Raw genomic sequence first — 17,973 nt, 5'->3', positions numbered from 1 at the left:
TGTTTAGGGCCATTTTTCTCCTGTGGGTAAGTGTTCGAGGGAAAAAAACTGAGCAAATTATTCAGTAGCCTACAGACTGGAGTTCAGGTCTTGCTAATGGGAAGTGTTTGTTGGTAAGTCACTCTTATCACCTTTGATGGGCCACAGCCTATGAGCAGGAGTGAACTGAATGTGGAAAGGCATTCACAGGAACTGTTGCTTCACTTTGAATATGTCTATAATTTTATCATCTTTGTCTTAGGTGTTTATCAGAAAAAGTGCAAATATTTGACAAATAATGAAACTATACCAGGCCTCAACTTGTTACTACAAAACAATGCAAATGTGTACAGTCCAAAATAAAAAATGTCTGGCAGAATATGACCAAATAACATGAACAAAATGAAGTAGAAGGAATGAAAGAGGTTCGAGGCTGGAGATTTAGCTCAGCGGCATAAGCACCTGCCTTGCAAGCAGGCAGTCGTGAGTTCGATCCCTGGTACTGATTAAAAAAAAAAAAAGAAAGAAAGAGGTTATATACATAAGAGTTTCTGATACTGACGTTTCCAAGAATAGACTTAAAAATAGCTATGCTTACCTTATTCTGAGAGATAAAAGATTTAACATTTTCAGCCCAGAAATAAAAACTTAATGAAGCCTAAATATAGTGGTATACTTCTATAATCCCCAGCTACTGGGGAGGTTGAAGCAAGAGGATCACAAATTTAAGGCCAGCTTAGGTAACTTAGTGAGAACCTATCTCAAAGTAAGAAATAAAAAGTGCTTGTAGTTCATTGATAGAGTGTGCTTTTCTGACATTGGTTCAATCCCAGGACCACAGAGGGGAAAAATAAAATTCTGAACTGAAGTTAGGAACTTAATGGGTAAGTTTTAATACGGGTTAAACAGAGTGGAAGAGTGAATTAGTTAATTAGAAAAGAGGATGAAAAATAATGAAAAGGTTGAAGGAGACATGAAGGTACCATACACCTTCAGTAGGAAGTGTGTAATTGGACTTCTAGCAGATGGGGTTGAGAGAGAATGGAGAAGCTGTATCTATATCTGTTATCTGTATGTATGTATTACAGGCTGGCCTTGAACTCATGACAATCCTCCTGCCTCCTGCCTCATCCTCCCGAGTGCTGGGATTATATGTGTGTGCCACCATGTCCAGTGAGAACCAATATTTGAAAACAGAAGGACTGAAAACTCCCAAACTGAGAAAAATTATTGAGTAACACTGTCAAGAAACCTAACTGACACCAAACAGGTTAAAAAGAATTCCGTTTGGTGGTAAGAGTGCAGGAAACCAAAGAAAAAGAGACAAAGTTCTAACATTGCTAGGAGCATAAAGAGAGAACAGTGTATGGTACTTTCAAAGAAATAACAGACTAACAGCTTACTTCTTAACAGAAACAATGGAGGCCACAGGACAATGGAATAGGTCTTCAAAGTACTGAGAGAAAATAATTGACTATCTAGAATAGTAAAACCTGAGAAAATTTCCTTGAGAAAAGGATGAAATACAAGTGTTTCTTAGTTGGCAGTTTTTCAGTGCAGTAGCCACTCATTAAAATTACTCAAAAGTCACAGCTAGTGACTACAGATATTTCTTGTGTAACAACTTACCTGTTTAACAACTGTTTGAACATATTATAACTGAGGTGTGCTGTTGGGGCTAATGACCTGCCACTAGGACTTAGGACCTGTATATACATAGTACTGTAGTCTTGTTAGTAGAGCTCAGTGTCTTCTTTCTATACAGTACACCTTGTTTACTGTAATTTTTGTTGATTGTATAGTGTAGTACCATAGTTTTGTGTTCTATTATGCATTATAGTACAGCATTAAGAGATACGCAAATAGGGCCGGGGATTTACCTCAGCCACATAAGCACCTGCCTGGCAAGCATTGTGGGTTCAATCCCTGGTACCCCCCCCAAAAAAAAAAGTTATGCAAATAAAGACAAAGTCATCAATTTGGAGTTTCCTTTGACCATTTCTTTGTTCTGGATATTGTAATACAGACAATTCCTCATTTAGCTGCCTATGAACTAGCCATAGAAATGAAATTTAGTCATTAACTGAGGAATATTTGTACTGTATTGGACAACACAGATATATAAAATTTCCATTGGTGCAGAAAGAACAGCACTATTACAGGCATTAAGAAAACCAAAGAAGGTATTTTGCACAAGATTCTGGTCCTACCATGAAACTTTATATGAAATCATCAAATTCTTAGCGAAAAATAAATTAATAAAGTTTATTTAAGAAGAAATTTTAAAAATTGGAATTAAGTCATGCTAAAAACATTTTTGGGCTGGGGATTTAGCTCAGTGGTGTAAGCACGCACCTGCCTGGCAAGTGCAAGGTTGTGAGTTCGATAGCCAGCACCAAAATGTTTTTTTGGTTTTCTTTTGATGACTTAGTCTGACTTTGGTTTGGGGTAATACTGACCTCATGGAATGCATTCTTTCTATGTTCTGGAGGAGTGTCTTCTGATAGAATTTACCAGTGTATCCATTTGGTCCTGGACTTTTATTAGACCTTTTAAAATTACTGATTCATTTACTTTATTATATATCTATTCATATTTTCTATTTCTTTTTACATTTCAATAGTTTGTGTCTTTGTAGGAGTTTGGCCATTTTATCTAAATTATCTAATTAAAGATTTTCATTGTATTTCCTTATAGTCTTTTTATTTATTTATTTATTTATTGGTACCAGGGGTCGAACTCCTGACCTCACGCTCGTCAGGCAGGTGCTTATACCACTGAGCCAAATCCCTGGCCCCTAATTTTTTATTTCTATAAGATTTGTAAAGATGTTCCTTCTTTAATTCCTTATGTCTGGTCACCCTGTGGAGGTGGGGTGGAGCCCTCCCAATTTATAGGTGGGATGTCTATGTTGAAAGTATTCCATACACCAAGAGAATTTGAGAGAAAATTTATTACTCACCTAAGAGTCTCTTGGGAACATAGAGTTGTACAAGAATCTGCTCTGGTTTGAGTGAAGTCAAGAGAGTAGGCCTGTCAAGAGATTGGAAAGATGTTCCTGTGTATTCTGGGGATTTCAAAATTGGAATCTCCTGCTGGGCCACAGGTAGGGGCACACACAAACTTTCCTACCAGTTTGTTCAGGTGTGGGCCCAGTGGGACAGGAGGGAGGTAAGACGCCAAATAAGTCATTGGTCAAGCATCATAAATTTTTAAAAATGGAGTGAGTCTTTATAATTCCTGATTTTGGAATGAAACATTTTGCCTTCATGTATTTTTGTTTTATTTTAGATTAGATAATCTTGACTGTTCTATTTTCACTTCTGTTACTTCGTTAGGAATCCCAAATATGCTGCTGTGCCTCTGCAGTGAATTTTTTAGTTCAGTCATTCTATCTTTCAACTTGAAATTTACATTTTTTAGTAACTTGTCCCTGTTTGTTGACCTCTCTCATCTGTTTGATAAGTCATTGTCATCATACTTTTACTTACAAAATGGTTTCTTGTAATTCTCTGAATATCTGTATAATATCTGCCCTGGAGTCTTTGTTGGCGAGGTTAAAAATTTAAGCTCTTCGAGGGAGTTTTTATTGAAATTGCTTTTTCTTCTCTATTTCTCTTTGCCTATGATTTTTGCTGTTGTTGAAAACTGGACATTTTCATAATATATTCTGATTCCCTTTCTTCGTCAGAGTTGGAGGTACTTGTTTTATTGTTCGATGTCGTGACTGGCCAGGGTGTCTGTCTCTTGGAATGTATGGCTGGCAGTATCTCTGCTAGTTTTCTTTCTTGTTTTTATTTTTCACCCTTTCAAGTAGTTGCCCCTGGGTCAGCATATCCACATCCAACTGTCTGGGAGTTGTGTTCCAATTCCTTGGAGCAGTGAGGCTCCCACCTTTTGTCCTTGGTTTTTATGAGGCAGCTTGAGGAATGCCTTGCAGAGTTCATTAGCTTTCAGTTCTGTCCCGGGTCTTCCTTTGATCTCTGCAATGCCTCGTATTCCTCCAGTGGAGTAGCTTTGTGGCCCTCTCACTACTTTCTCTCTTGCACAGCCTCCAGACAAGCAGGAAGAGTCCATTCTTCTCAAGGCCATTTTGCCTGTCTCTTTCCTTGGTCCATGTGACATTTCTGGTTGGTCGGCTGACTCTTACTGCAGATATAGGTTGGCCTTCCTGATTGGCTCGGTTAATTTATTTATATTTTTAGCCCTTTGAATTAGTATTGCTTTGAAAATGCCCAAGGTGGTATTCTCCTTGTGCTTTTCCCAAATTTCCTCTGACTGGCAGTGCCAGTTTTCACACCTTGCCCTCCCCTAGGGGGACTTCATCTCCAGGACTTGGGAGTAGATATGGGGAGGTGAGAGCCCCCGCGACACCGCCATACTTTTCCATGGTTCTTGTTGGTCAGTCAGTTTTCCTGAATCAGGCTCTTCAATTTTTTTGTATGTTTTCCATCAAAATCCACATCTTTAAGTGAGTTTGACAGCTTTGACCAGTTTAATGGTTGTTTTTGTTTTGAGGGGATAATATTTATTCTGGACATCTTCTCTTTCCCCTTTTCTCTGTATCCATTTTTTTTTTTTTTTTTTTTTTGTCTTTTTGAGACAGGGTCCTGTTATGCACTTTAGGCTGGCCTCGAGCTCACTTTGTAGCCCAGGCTGGTCTTGAACTCGCAACAGTCCTCTTACCTTAGCCTCAAGTGCTGGAATTATAGATGTATGCCGCCATGCCTGGCACATGCCTGCCTTTTTGAACCATGTGACATGTGACCATCACTGCCTGTTTGTGTTAACTCCAGCTCAGTGCTTCAGAATTTTTAACTGTTCTAAGGTAGGACCCCCTCTTCCAGAGCCATGGGCAGTGGGGCTGTGTATCAGTGGTCCTCATTTGGAAGCTGGTGAGGACTGAGAGCTGCCTTGTGCGTCAGTGCATCAGGGGAGGGGTGCCGAAACTTTCTCTGGGCTCAGTGGGCTTCACAGCTGTGTCACAAGGATGACAAGGTTGCCTGTTGGGTCATTTCTGCTTAGCATCTTGTATAACCGAGGATCTTCCTGGTTAACTTCCAAGGCTGAGTTATCAAAAGTGAGCCTTAACCTCCGGCCTGGCTGCCTTGCTTATTCTGACCAACGGTGTTGCCTGAGTCCCTTCTCTTTTTTTTGCTGACTTGTGTTGAGTGTGGCTTCTCTGGTGACCCTCAGTGTGCTCAGCGTCCCTGGAATGAGTGGTTGTTGAGTGCCCCTTCTGTCCTGGCACGGTCGTAGTCCAGAGGCCCAAAGGATGGATGGACCAGCGAAACACACTTCGGCTTCCCCGGAGCCAGAGGTGAGGAGAGAGAGATCGTGAACCCGCATATGGAGGGGAGGCGCAGAGATTGTGACCTAGGCACAGATCTCTGAACCGGTGCCTCACTTCGCTGGCAGTGACTCCCCTGGTTTTGAAGTCGTCCTGTACCAGGATTGTTGCTGAGTACCCTGTTCTTGCTTCAGGCTTCTTTTTCGAGGCTGCCAGCAGTTTGCCCCCAAGACTTCACCTTACCCAGCACTGGTGCTGGTAGTGGCCTCACTGACAACGAGAGCAAAGCCTGATGAGCTGTCTGTCTTTTGGAAGCTCTTTACTCCTTGTATTTTTTTTTTCTTTTTTGTTGGGGGAGAGGATGCTTTAACCCGTTTATTTAAATGTAATGCCATAGATCACCTTACATTTATTTTCATACATCTTCTCATGGTGACTTAAAGGAACTTTCTTTAGTCAAATAATACATAGACTGGAAATACTGGGCCAGTTAGGTGTGTACCTACTGCATAATACCAGCATCTTTCAGCAGAAAAGACACTGAACCTGAAGACCACAGATGTGGCACAGCTAATTGGGTGTGATGAGAAGCTGCTCTAAGCATTCATTTCCCTGGGGTGAGGGCATTGTGTACCTGTTCATTTAAGAAAACCATCTGTACAGTCTGAGGACCTTTCTTCAGTTTAGGAGTGCTGGGTATTGAACCCACGCCTACAACACCTGAGCTATCCACTAGGCGCTGGGCCGTGCAGCTGCCTCCCCGCTTATGCCTTGAATTCACAGACATGCATTAGTCGCTCAGGCTCCTTCTGTTGGTCCTCGCAACTGTGTTTCTCTGGGCGGGCAGCCTGAGCCTCAGTTGAATCCGGGCTCCTTTCTCTTTGACTTCCTTCTTATTTCAGTCATTTTCCTTGCATTCCAGGAAGCTATCTTAGCTCGCAGAGTGCATAATATGCCTAATAATGAGCATTAGTTCTCTTGGCGAGGACCTTACCCTTAGCTGCTTGATAACCAATGGCATACCGTGCCACGCGGTAGACTTGTTTTGTCGTGGTAACATCCGGGAGGCATTCCATTCTGAACATCACCCATTCCGTGATGTCCACATTGTCACCCTTTTTGTAGATTCATCTATATGTGGCCAGAATAATAACCCCTTGTTTTCTGAAAGGGCCAGAGAACATTTGCCAGCTTCCTTTCCCTATTCCTTTTGCGTTCTTTGTTTTGGCAAATTGCTGTCAGACAGAAGGTTTTTCTGGCTGAAAGGCTTTCCTTGTTTTCTTAGTATCTGACTCTGTTGTTTCTTTTTCTACATCTTTATTAGCTTTGTTGTTATATTTTCTTTGTATTCCTAAAAGTTGTCTTAACTCTGATTTTGTTAAAATAGCATATTCAGGATTTCTCCAGGTCAGTGGGCTGCACAACTCCCTTACTGGGAAGGGAAGGTTGCATGATTATCCCTTGTCCTGGTCCCTCCTTTGTCCTTCCTTGGCGGGATCATCCATCCTGGAAGACTTCTGGTTGCCGTTGTTATGCAGGCAGCTGGCTGGTGTCTCTGTGTTACCTTCCATTTGCCAAGCCTTTGGTGAATTGATCCATATGGAAGGATATGATAGCTGAAGTAGAATTCGTCTCCTCTGTGACATAGTGACTTCCCGTCTCTCAGTCTCCTGGCTGGAAACCTACCCCTTTGCCAAGTGCTGGCTGCCAGCTGTGCTAGTCTGTGCTGCGAAACACGGGGTCAGGGGTGGTTTCTTCCCAGGGTCTGTCTGTGTGAGTCCAGGTCACCTCCTGCCCTGTCTCCTCAGTTTCTCCTCTCAGATGCACTGCTGCTCATCTCCCGGGCTCCTTTGATTCCCAGCACTGCCTCCAATTGACTTTTCCTGCTCTGGTCAGTTATTCTTCTCCTCTGCTCATTCATGCTTCAGCAGCTCCCTGGTATCTTTAAAAAACCCAGCCTATTTTCTAGACCTTCCAACTTGTTTTAATTTCCTTGTCACTGCATGTAGGTGGGACTCTAGCCAAATGGACTCCAGCCTTTGTTTGCTGTTTGCGTCTGTATTTTGGCTTGCTTTTGCCAGAAGCATGCCTTTCTGAGATTCTTAGCTCTTCCTTAAAATCATTCCTAAAGCTCTGTCAGATATTAGGATTGGAAGACTTGTCCCCCATCATATGTACAGTAAGGTGCTATGCACTTCCTACTGTACATTGTTATTTCACTGTGACTTTTTAAACCTAATGACCTTTTATCCTTCATTATGCCCAGCAGATGAGGGATAAGTACGTTCCGGATTAACTTTCCGGCAGTCTCCACTCCTCCTTGCACCATCTCGCTTGGGTCCCTTGCTGTTTCTCTGAGCCCATCTCTCACGCTGCATCCTTGCAGCTGGATTCTTATCTTCAGAGCACTTCATATATCACTGAATGGCCTGTCTCTTTGTTGCTTTTGTTTTCCTGAGTTAGTATTAATTTTAAATTAAAGAGAAATGGCATCTTTTGCTGAAGGATGCGAGTAGGAAATTGGGAGCAATGGGAGGCCATGGTGAGTTGCTCACTGTCCAGGGGAAGGCTGGGGCATGTGCAGCGCACGTTGTAGCCTGCTGACCCAGGCAGCTGCCCTTGTATTCTTGAGAAGCGGCTATCTAAACTTCCAATTAGACACCTGGTTGGGGGAGATGGCAGGTAAGAACAAGGACTACAGTACTGTCAGTTTTTGAAAGCTCGTGAGCCACCTGGCGTTGTCTGTGTAGTGGAGTTAGGTTCTGTTGATGAGTTCATTTCGTAGAGGTATACTGCCTGTGCAAGCGTAGGCTTAGTGAATACTATAGCATGTGCCCCATTTTAGTACTCACAAGAGCTTTTAGATGGCAGATCTTTATACTGCCATTCACAGCCACATTCCCCGCTCTTTTGCTGCATCTGCACAGTTCCTGACTTTCCACTTCATTATCCTGTGTGTGGAGAGTTTTAGTTGAAGAGCCAAGGAGGAACCTGGTACACTTGTGAGGGGAATGAGCTGACAGAAACTCAGCACAGATGGAGGGCTTGATGATCTGGCCAGGAGAAGGTGACCCGAGAGCCCAGGATAGTGCCACAAGATCTTTGCATCTGAGTGCATCTAAGTACCAAGCTTCTGACAGGATGGCAGGAGCCGTGGCTAATTGCTGCTGCTCATCAGTCTCTCTCTGGTTTCAGCTAGAGACACTGCGCTGTCCAGGGCGGGAACTCTGAGCTGAGCAGTGCCGGCTCCCCTGGATCTGGAGAGCAGAGGTGACCCTGGAACCAGTAATGAGCCATTCTGAGTACAAGCTGAACTTCCGGGCCCTGGGAGCCCCTAAAGGTGGTGGTAAGAGGAAAGTGGCGTCTGCAGGGCTGGAACAGGAAGGATGGATGTGGAGGTCGGGGGAGGCTCTTGGGATGGAAGGGGACTGTGGTTCTTTTATTGAAATATTAAATTTTCTCCTGTGTTTTTTGTTCCAGAATTAGGTGTGGTTTCTCATTGTTTATATTGAGTGCAGCTGTTTAATTTCTTTTAGAAAAATGACAATTTTTAAATAATTTCTGTTTTAAAAAATTTTATATCTATAAATAGCAAAGCATACTGAACCCACTATTCAGATTTTGTTCCATGCATGTTGTGCTTATTAAGAAATCGATCTCATCTGTGTATATTTATTAATGTTTTCTTACCCATTCTTTTCTTTTTGTGATCAAAAGCGTCATCAGTTTTGTGCTCTTGTTAGTTTTATAAATAATGTTGCTAACAATGATAATAAGAGAAAGAGATAATATCTCAAGTTTTAAAAATGCAGAGATGTTTGAAGAGAGAGCTGATGGCTGCCTTGTGTTTCTAGGTGTGTCCCCCATGGTTGGCCCACATGGTGCTGGTGCTTCGCCAAGTGACAAAAAGTCAAAGAACAAGTCCATGCGAGGGAAGAAAAAGAGCATCTTTGAAACCTACATGTCCAAGGAGGACGTTTCAAAAGGCTTGAAGAGAGGAACGTTAATCCAGGTGCTCACAGCCTACGACAGGCTGTTCCTACAGCAGTCTGCCGTCCCTTCACCCTGTTCCTATCCTGCACTTACATGCTTAGGGCTGATGACATAACATATACAGGACTTGCTGCTTCCTAGGCTACAGTATGTGTGGAGCCTCGAATAGTTCAGCTTGCCTGCAGCGCACACATCTGCCTGGCTGGGAAGACTGGTTGACATTGCATGGGATAGTAAACAGCCATAAGCAATATTTGTTGGGTGCTTGGTAGTTCACAAGCTAATTCTGTGGTTTGCTGAGGCAGTGTTTCTGGAACAGCTCTTGTGAGCCAGGGAGAGTCACAGATAGGAGCATGCCACAGGGCGCTTTTGGGAGGACCAGGATGAGCTCTTCTGTGCTTAGAGAACACCTAAGCTTAGATGAGATTCCAGCCAGAAGGGAAGAGTCAAGTGAATGGATGGTTTGGGACAGAATGCTCAGATGGAAGGGTGACCAGTGGTTATGGGGGATTGTGGACAGAAGTTCTGAAGAGGGCTCTTCTCAGGGCTGCCCCCTGGGCTAGGTCCTGCAGTATAGGCCTTCTAGACAAGGGACACATATTAGGGATGGAGTGATGGAGAACAGTGGAGAATAGTGGACAGTCCAACTGTGGAGCAGTGTGGAGTCCGGCAGCTTTGGTCTCCTTGGTCAGGAATGCCTAAGCAGGTAGCAGGTAAGGAGTCCAAGGCTGTGTATTCTTTGAACTAATTCTGTCTCACGCTCTTGCGTTAGTGTAGACATACAGCCACATGCTGCTGTGCCTGGCTCACCTGTGAATGTTGACTGTGTTTCATTTTCTACATCTGTGTTGTTGATTGAGGATCCATCTGAAAATAGATACTATCGTCTTCTCTCATTTGTCACCTTCCCACCTTGTGTGGGGCAAGTGCATTCTTGAATGACCTAGTCTTGAGTAGAAAACCATTTTTTTTTTTATTGGTACCGGGGATCGAACTCATGACCATGGGTTTGCAAGGCAGGCACTTATGCTGCTGAGCTAAATTCCCAACCCTGAAAACTGTTTTTTAGCAAAAGAGTTTGTTAATTGTTCTGATGCTAGGAGTACCACTGTTTCATCTTTGAAGTTTTCCTCGGATTTCTTGGACAAGGGCCTGTTTCTGGGAGTGTGAGCTGCGTGCAGACATTGCTTCCGTCATTAGTCTCTTCATTTGCTCTTTGCTGCCCAGCAGTCCCGAGCTCCATCTTCCTGCAGCGTCCTGGCCTGCCTGGCGGCCCTGTGGTGTCACCCATCCCCACCTCCTATCGTCCTCTGGGATACTCTGCTCCATTCACCCTAGCTCGCAGACTCTGCCTCTAAAAGCTGTCACCTGGCCCCTCTGCCGTGCTGCCTCTGCTCTTCCTGGCATTGGAAACACCTTCTCAGACTGCCTTGATACAATTGTGCTCGCCTTTCAGCCCCCTACTTCTCCTTACAAAGCTGGCTTCCTCCATTTCATGAAGCTGCCTTTTTGCTTGCACTTGAAACCTGTTACCATTTCTTCCTTTTCTCTTTCCCCAAGTAGACTTCTCATTTCCTGATGGCAGGGCCAGGTCTTACTCTACAAGTTAGCCCAGTGTCTGCCATTTGACTGATGCTCAGTAAATTTATGTTGAATAGATAATTATTTATGAGCCAGCCAAATAAAGATCAAGATATTGCATTTTGAAGAAGAGTAAGGAGGACTTTAGTTATAACTTGAATGAAAAATAGTTTAGAATTTTGGTTATAGATTACAGAATTATACAGAAGAAAGGGGGGGAACAGTATTGCAAAAATGATATTCATTTTTATTCTGTTAATTTTTACTTTTGAAGTGATTTATTTTGCTGATATTAAAAAAAAAACAAAGCAAAAATCTGATCAATATGACAAATCTCCTTCCCAGGAGTTTGTGATTCCTCTTGGCCTATGACATCATGAGACTGTTGGCTCCACATGGGAACAGTTGTTCTTTGCAGATGCGGAGAGGAATAGGTTCCAGATATGAGGTCACCATGTGAACTGTACAACACTGTAAATAAGATTTTCATAGGCAGAGAAACACAGTCCATCTGCTTTCTGTGTAGGCCTTGCTGGGGAAGCACAAAGCCAGACCAGTACGGCTGCGTTAGTGCAGCGAGGGAAAGTTAACCACATCAGGTACACTTAAACATGTTGGCTTTTGTGTTTGGGCTGTGTATATGATGACCTTCTTTTTTACTCCCCAACTGTGGAAAAAAGCTTTTATTGAGAGAGACTAGGGAGTTTTAAAAATAGGAATAGAATAATATTTTTATAATTTGACCCACAGTTTGACATTTCTTTCTTTTGCCCTGTGTAGAGAAGAGATCACTGTGACCAAGAAACCTTATTCCTGCGTTTAAAATTGACCAATAGAACACATGAGCATGTACATGCAGGCTTTTGTTTTTATTTTTTGGTGTCTGAGGCAGGATCTTACGCTCTAGTTCACCCTGATCTTGAGCTCATTCTGAGTACAGGCTGGTCTTAAACTTGTGGTGATCCCCTGCCTCAGTCTACTGAGGGCTGGGATTATAGGTGTGTGCCACTACGTTCTGCCGGGAAGTTTGGAAGTGTTGTTAATGCACAGGTTGTGTCATCAAAGAGCATGTGTGATGTCCCTCTCTGTGGGCATGGTGTTGAGGTTGTCATTGGAGATGCTGGGAGAGGTGAGTGGGTGATAGGCATGCGTGGAGGGGCCTCTGGTGTGGGCTCATGACCAAGGTGACAGTGGTGCGAAGATGGTAGAACTGGCTGTTTCAGACCCCAGACGAGGCTTTGGCTAAGGAAGTTCAGGCTGAGCCCAAAGAGCTGCCTGAGTGTAAAGTCAGCGCTTCTCCCAGAGTAGACTCTTGGTGTGATGTTATTATTGGGCTTCTGGGAAAATCCTGATCTAGAGAGATAGAGGATAAGATGGGCTGGTTTCTGGAGGGCTTTTCCCTTTGTTAAGAGTGAAATCTGCTTGAGAATACTGGGTGTGAGTTCAAGATGAGAAGAGTAGAGGTGGCGGTAAGGTGGATGCCTGTTTCTTCTGAAGGGAGTGCAAGGGGAGAGGGCGCGGTGTTGTGGGGGTGAGGAGGAGGCCTGTTGGAAGCTATGCGGACAGAGGGAGCCCTGAGCTGCAGTTAGGTGGCAACCCAGGTGCGCAGGGTCTCTGGGCTGCGCTGGAGAGCTGAATTCGGTTCAGAGAGCCCTGGGGAGTCACTGGCTGCTGCTGGCCTCCTGCACACAGGCCCGATTTGTGTCTTCCGACAGCTCTGACTATGTGAGGTGGACACAGCAGAGTAGAAGCTGGGGGCTGCTTAAGAGGCTGGAAGGAACATGCAGAGACGCAGGCGAGGATGGTGGCAGCGAGGACAGTGGCAGCAAGGACCAAGACATGGGTGGACTTGGAGCACAAGCTGAGCCGACACACTGACAGATTGGATGAGGAAGGGGAGTGCGGGGAGGAACCTAGGGTAACTCCCAGGTGTTTAAATGCAGTGGTTGGATGAGCAAAGTTGCTGTCACCAAGATCGGGGAGGCTGAGGATTGGGCTGTGGTGCCGGTTGTCGGGGAGGCCAGGACAGGAGGCAGCGTATGTGGGTGAAGAGGACCTGGTGGCAGCGAGGCAGCAGAGAGGTGTCTGCCATGGCTAAGGGCCATGGAGACTGAGTGGCATGGATGTGGCGTGGTAGTGCACAACTTACCCGCTCAGTGCCATGGTTTTCTTTTTTGCTGAAGTGTGGTAATAGCATTGTATAACACAGTCCCCTTGAGCTCACAGATCCAGAGCTCTGCACACACTGTGCGGCTTGTGCCACCCCATGTGAGTGTTCCTTGGGATCGTTTTTATTGCTGTCAGAGGGCATCTGCTCTCTAGCTCAGGTGGCTGCTGCCATGTGCACATAGCTATCCACAGCTGCTAAAGCTTGTGATTTTTTTCAAGAAAATACATATTTTTTTATGTGTGAAATTCCTCAGTTTAAGCATTTTTCAAACATTTTATAAGCCAAATTAAACATGTTTGTGATTGCCAACTTGGACTAATTAGCCCAGTTCTGTGGTCTTTTTCTATAGTACCATTTAGCTCTGCAAGTGTAGGCAGGGGGAAGGTGGATAGCAGGGGCCACTGGAGAGGGGGCCCTGTGGGTTGGGGAGAAGGGAAGAAGCCAGAGCTTGCTCTGAGGGGTGAGAAATAATGATAGACCGTGGCATCTGTGCAACCAAGGGAGGGAGTAAACTGAGGGAGAGGACGGCGAGTGGTAAAAGCATCTGGGCTGTGGCTTGGCCATCATTGTGAAGTTGAAGAATTGTTGAAGTGGCATTTCCACCATGAACTGGGAGGACAGGATTGTCATCAGAAAGCCTATTGCTTGGTGTTTTGTGTTTGGAAGTAGTGTAATTGGTGCTGATGACAAGGGACAAGTGGTGGACACAGCTAGGGTAGGAGGAGAATGTGGTTGCAGTAAGACAGTTTGGGGTGGCCTCGTTCTTTGTGTAGGAGGGAAATCTCAGAAGAGGTAACAGGAGTGGGGGTGGGGCATCTGTGAGCTCAGATCCAAAATATTAGTGCATTTGGCTGTGAGTAGGAAGTTTGGAGATGACAGCATCAAGGGATATAGCAGGAGCCAATGGCACAAAGCTGAAGGATTTGGAGTTTTAGAAGGAAAATGGAGGGGTGGAATTCAAGGCACAATAGGGAAGCCAGGAGGAGATCCATGGGTATGAGAACAACAGGGAAGCTGCAGGCTCTGGTCAGGCAGGGTTTGTTTGGCAAAGGGCCTCCTGAGCCAGGAGCCTCATCAGGGTCCTGGCCTAGAAGAGGATTAGGAAGGGGCCTGGGGTTCAGGTGAGGCTGGGGCTGGCTAGAAAGTGGGAAGCAAAGCATCTGCCGGAAGTCTGCCCCAGTCTTTCCACAGGCTCTTCTGTCAGACTCTCCATCGGGCCAGGCCATTGGTGGCCCTGTCTGCTGCAGGCCCCTGTTGTTGGAGCTTTCTTAGTACGGCTGTATTCTCCGAGGTCCCTTCCTGAGGTCCAGCTCTTCAGACTGTGCTCCTATCACATTTACAGATGCTGTTCTGGAGCAGGGCTTCTGTCCTTTCTTGTATGCTTTTTTGTATTGAGAAGTTTGGGATAGAGAGTCAAGAATACAAACTTTCAATTTGAATGTTTTTTTCTCTTAGAGCCTAGAAGCAGCCTTTGGCTGCTTGAGCTTCCGAATACTCTGAAATTAAAGGCTCATTCGTCTCAGTACTTTTTTATGTGCTAACCATTCACTGATCCAGAAGGGAAGATGGGACAATAGGAATTTTTTTAAAAAAACAATTGCCTGGACCCAGGAAGTGAGATTGTAGTAAACGTCATTTCAGTGAATCTACTATTGTAATTTGGGGTTTTTTGCTTTTCTAGACTGAGGCTGCGATTCCGGTAGAGACCTAGAGACCGCCTGTTACTCTCATCATGTTCCCTCCACCGAGGGGCGCCTGTCGTCCTAGTCATCAGCAAATACTTGTCAACTACATGAATATTTATGATAAATGTGAATCTTCCCCGCTGTCCCTAGCAGCTCCAGCTGTGCTAGAAGTGAACCCCCTTCAGCACTCTTTATATGGAGGCCTAGGGCCACACCCCTCGCTGACCCCACGCAGAGGGGCGACCTTCTCACCCACTTCTGCTGTCCTCCCTTCTGATCTCCCGCAGGTTTTGCTGTTCCCCAAGCACAAGGTCAGGCACCATCTCTGAAGCCTGTCCTGGTGCCCAGCTGAAACTAAGCTGCACCCTCCCTTGACGGCGCTCTACACAAGGACCAAGCTTAGTTATCATCCTGCCTCCGACTTTGTTTACGGGCCTTTGACCTTAACCAGCACTTGATAAATAACCAAGGACTGGGTGGTTATTTTCAGTAGTGTACTTGGAGTGGACATTTGTAATTTAACTATGGTACACTGGTGAAAGTATGAAACTATTATCTGCTTAATTTTATGCCTTTACCTGTTTTGTTAATTATGTATCTTTGAGTGACTCGCTTTAGGAGGAGAGGTTATTTCAAACACTTTCTCAAGTTATCCTTTAAGTCTGGCTGTTAGGAAAATAACTGCTTCCATCCATGTGTTCCAGTGGGCTGCGAGTGCAGCTGGAACCTGGGTGGGTTACGGCTTCCTGCAGAGGCCTGAAACACTGAACTGCTGTTGAAGACTACGCCCACATGCGCCCCTGTGCATAAATAGAAGTGGACCCTGATTTGGCACTGGAATAACATGAAGTCAAAGGCAGACTGGGTGGCCTGGCTGCTGGAGCCAGTGTTCCCTTTTGCATTAAGAGCAGGTTATGGACCATTTTGAATTACTGACTTATTCAGCTCTGCAGAGGGGCCACAGTAAAACTTATGCATCCTGTTCTTTGAGCCTGAGTTACAGGTTGGAAATCAGCTTGGAAATCACTGCAAACTGCCACAGAAACAAGCAGTTTTGCAAAGATCTTAGATGGGGGAGAATAAAAAAGATGATTACGTGTGAAGCATGATGCCCAGGTAGCCTGTCCTAGAGTGAGGTTATGGTGTGAGGACCGGCACACAGGTGTCCCTTTCCTACTCTTTGTGGCTCTGGGGTCTCTCACCTTGGTGTGTTCACAGTGAGGTGCTGGCCCCAGCATTGCTTCTGTTACACACGCAGTATTGGTCATGGTCCATGCATTTGATGACTATTTCTTGTGCCTCTAACTTGTTTTCTACATTAAATTGTTTATGTAATTTTTTAATGGAGAGTAGTATATATGTGGGAAAATCATACATATACAACTAGTTAGGTTCTCACAGATTTTATTTTTTGCTTTAAAGGGTGTGCTGAGAATTAATCCAAAGAAGTTTCATGAAGCCTTCATTCCTTCCCCGGTGAGTTCAATAACTTTATAATAAACTTAATGTCATATTTAATTTTAAATGTACTCTGAAGCTGAAATCATGTATTCTCAATGAAAAGTAGAGCAGTAAAACAAAATTGAGGATGGGCAAAGATTTGCTTCAGATTTAAATAAACAAAATTTGCCTTTGGTTCACCACCCTTTCTGCCAGCCTTAAAATCACACAGCAGATGAGAGGACCAGCGTTCGTTACAAGGCTGCAGAGCAGCTGGGCCTGGGCGGACGACCCACCAGCTCGTGTAACTGGACGCCCTTGGTTTATAGCTTAAAAGGATTTATGGTTTTTTTTCCACTGATTTAAATTAATCTCTCCTAAACCAGTATGCTATCTACTTTCGATCTACTGCATGAGCTAATCTGAACATTTGTCCAAAAATAACGCGTAATGCTTTTTTTTTTTTTGGTTGGAGTTTCTCATTTTCATGCAGGTGACGGATTGGTAGGGGGCTGCAGACCCTTTCCACCATTCATGGCCCAGAGTAAGAGGCTCTCTTTAGTTAGAGCAAGTTCACACTGGGGTAGAGTTAGCATCAGATCTCCGGACAAGCTTGATTTGTGAGAAGCTGGGAGAGCAATATTTTTCAACTTCTGACATACTTTTCCAGGATGCTGTAAGAACAGGTATAGAATTCTAGATTTTTCATGGAGACTGTAGGGATAAACTTCTGCTTACAGATGAGTAAATGGAATACCCCATTCAGTTAGTGTATTTCATGTATGAAATGACAAGTTTGATGAGCATATAAGTCCAGTCATCTGTTTCATAGGTGATACTGTGATTGTTGTTATAATAACTTCAAAACCTGTTCTTAAGCTCTCCTTAGGTGCCTTTTCCCCTTGCCTTCCAGAAGCCGAGGGATCTGCTTTGCTCCAAGTTCAGGTCTTACTCTTTGGATTAGATAAAAGCATCGCTGCCATGTCATGTTATTCCCTCTGGGTCACACTGTGTAACCATGACAGAGCATAGTGTGTTTACTGACCCGGGAACTTGAGTTGGAGAATTGAGGGTCAGCTCTGAGGTGGTGGCTGAGCTCCAGGAGCAATTGTGTCATACAGTGAAGTACAGTTTACATGGGTGTTAGGCTGTAATTTGCTCAAGAAAGAGGTAACGATCCTGTAGAGGAATTGTAGACTTGCCCACGAGCGTCCCTTAGGAAGCATGGTGCTGGAGATGCAGAAGCCATCTCTCACAAGGTCTGCACCACCAGCCTTTTCTCGTGCTAGAAAAGCTTTCATCCATGGCACATCTGTTGGAAGGGCTTGATATATTAGGAGGCCTCCTGTGTGAAAAACATGGATTTTTAAGGGTTTGAGTACAGTAAGGAGTCTGCCCCAAGACACAGCTGTGGACTGAGCAGATTTCAGACTGCCCCATCTGTGCACATGGGGTTTATCCTCATTGATGGGAGTGGCAGGGGACTCCAGCACTTAGAAATGTTACTGTTCCTTTTCTCTCCCCTAGGTGCACAGATGTGAGGCTGGCTGCCTGGTTTTCTTTCTTTCTTTCTATTTTATTTTAAAGAGAAAAAATTCCCCAATTTTCAAAACATAATTAGGGGGTAACAGTGGTATATATGTTGCGTATTGTTATCTTCAAATCAGAGTACAAGACTTCTGCATTTAATTGTCTGAACAATACTAGCACAAACCTTTCTCTTCAGTGAGCTCAGAAATCAGTAGCAAAACTATCTTAACTATTTCATACATATATATATATATATAAAATATATAGTTTCAGCTTCTCACACTAGTGAAACAATATGATGTTTA

At 44.3% G+C, this 17,973-nt stretch overlaps 1 protein-coding gene across 3 annotated transcripts in view; it reads left to right on the top strand.

The window, feature by feature from the left end:
- Positions 1–17,973, top strand: part of Dis3l2 (DIS3 like 3'-5' exoribonuclease 2) — a 266,965-nt gene that overhangs the window by 26,053 nt on the left and 222,939 nt on the right. Inside the window, exons 2-4 of one of the 3 annotated variants that reach the window (XM_003474416.4) lie at positions 8,465–8,609; positions 9,124–9,281; positions 16,121–16,174. In XM_003474416.4, coding sequence (XP_003474464.1) covers positions 8,558–8,609; positions 9,124–9,281; positions 16,121–16,174 — 264 coding nt within the window. In that variant the 5' untranslated portion in view covers positions 8,465–8,557. Of the gene's footprint in view, positions 1–8,464; positions 8,616–9,123; positions 9,282–16,120; positions 16,175–17,973 lie in introns of all 3 variants that reach the window. The other 2 variants (XM_013157595.2, XM_063237106.1) reach the window with 2 other exon arrangements.

This window comes from Cavia porcellus, unplaced genomic scaffold (assembly GCF_034190915.1).
Source record: "Cavia porcellus strain 051 isolate PalLab524CR breed Dunkin Hartley unplaced genomic scaffold, mCavPor4.1 scaffold_26, whole genome shotgun sequence".
Taxonomy (NCBI): Eukaryota; Metazoa; Chordata; class Mammalia; order Rodentia; family Caviidae; genus Cavia; species Cavia porcellus.
This window is presented reverse-complemented; position numbering and strand designations above follow the sequence as displayed.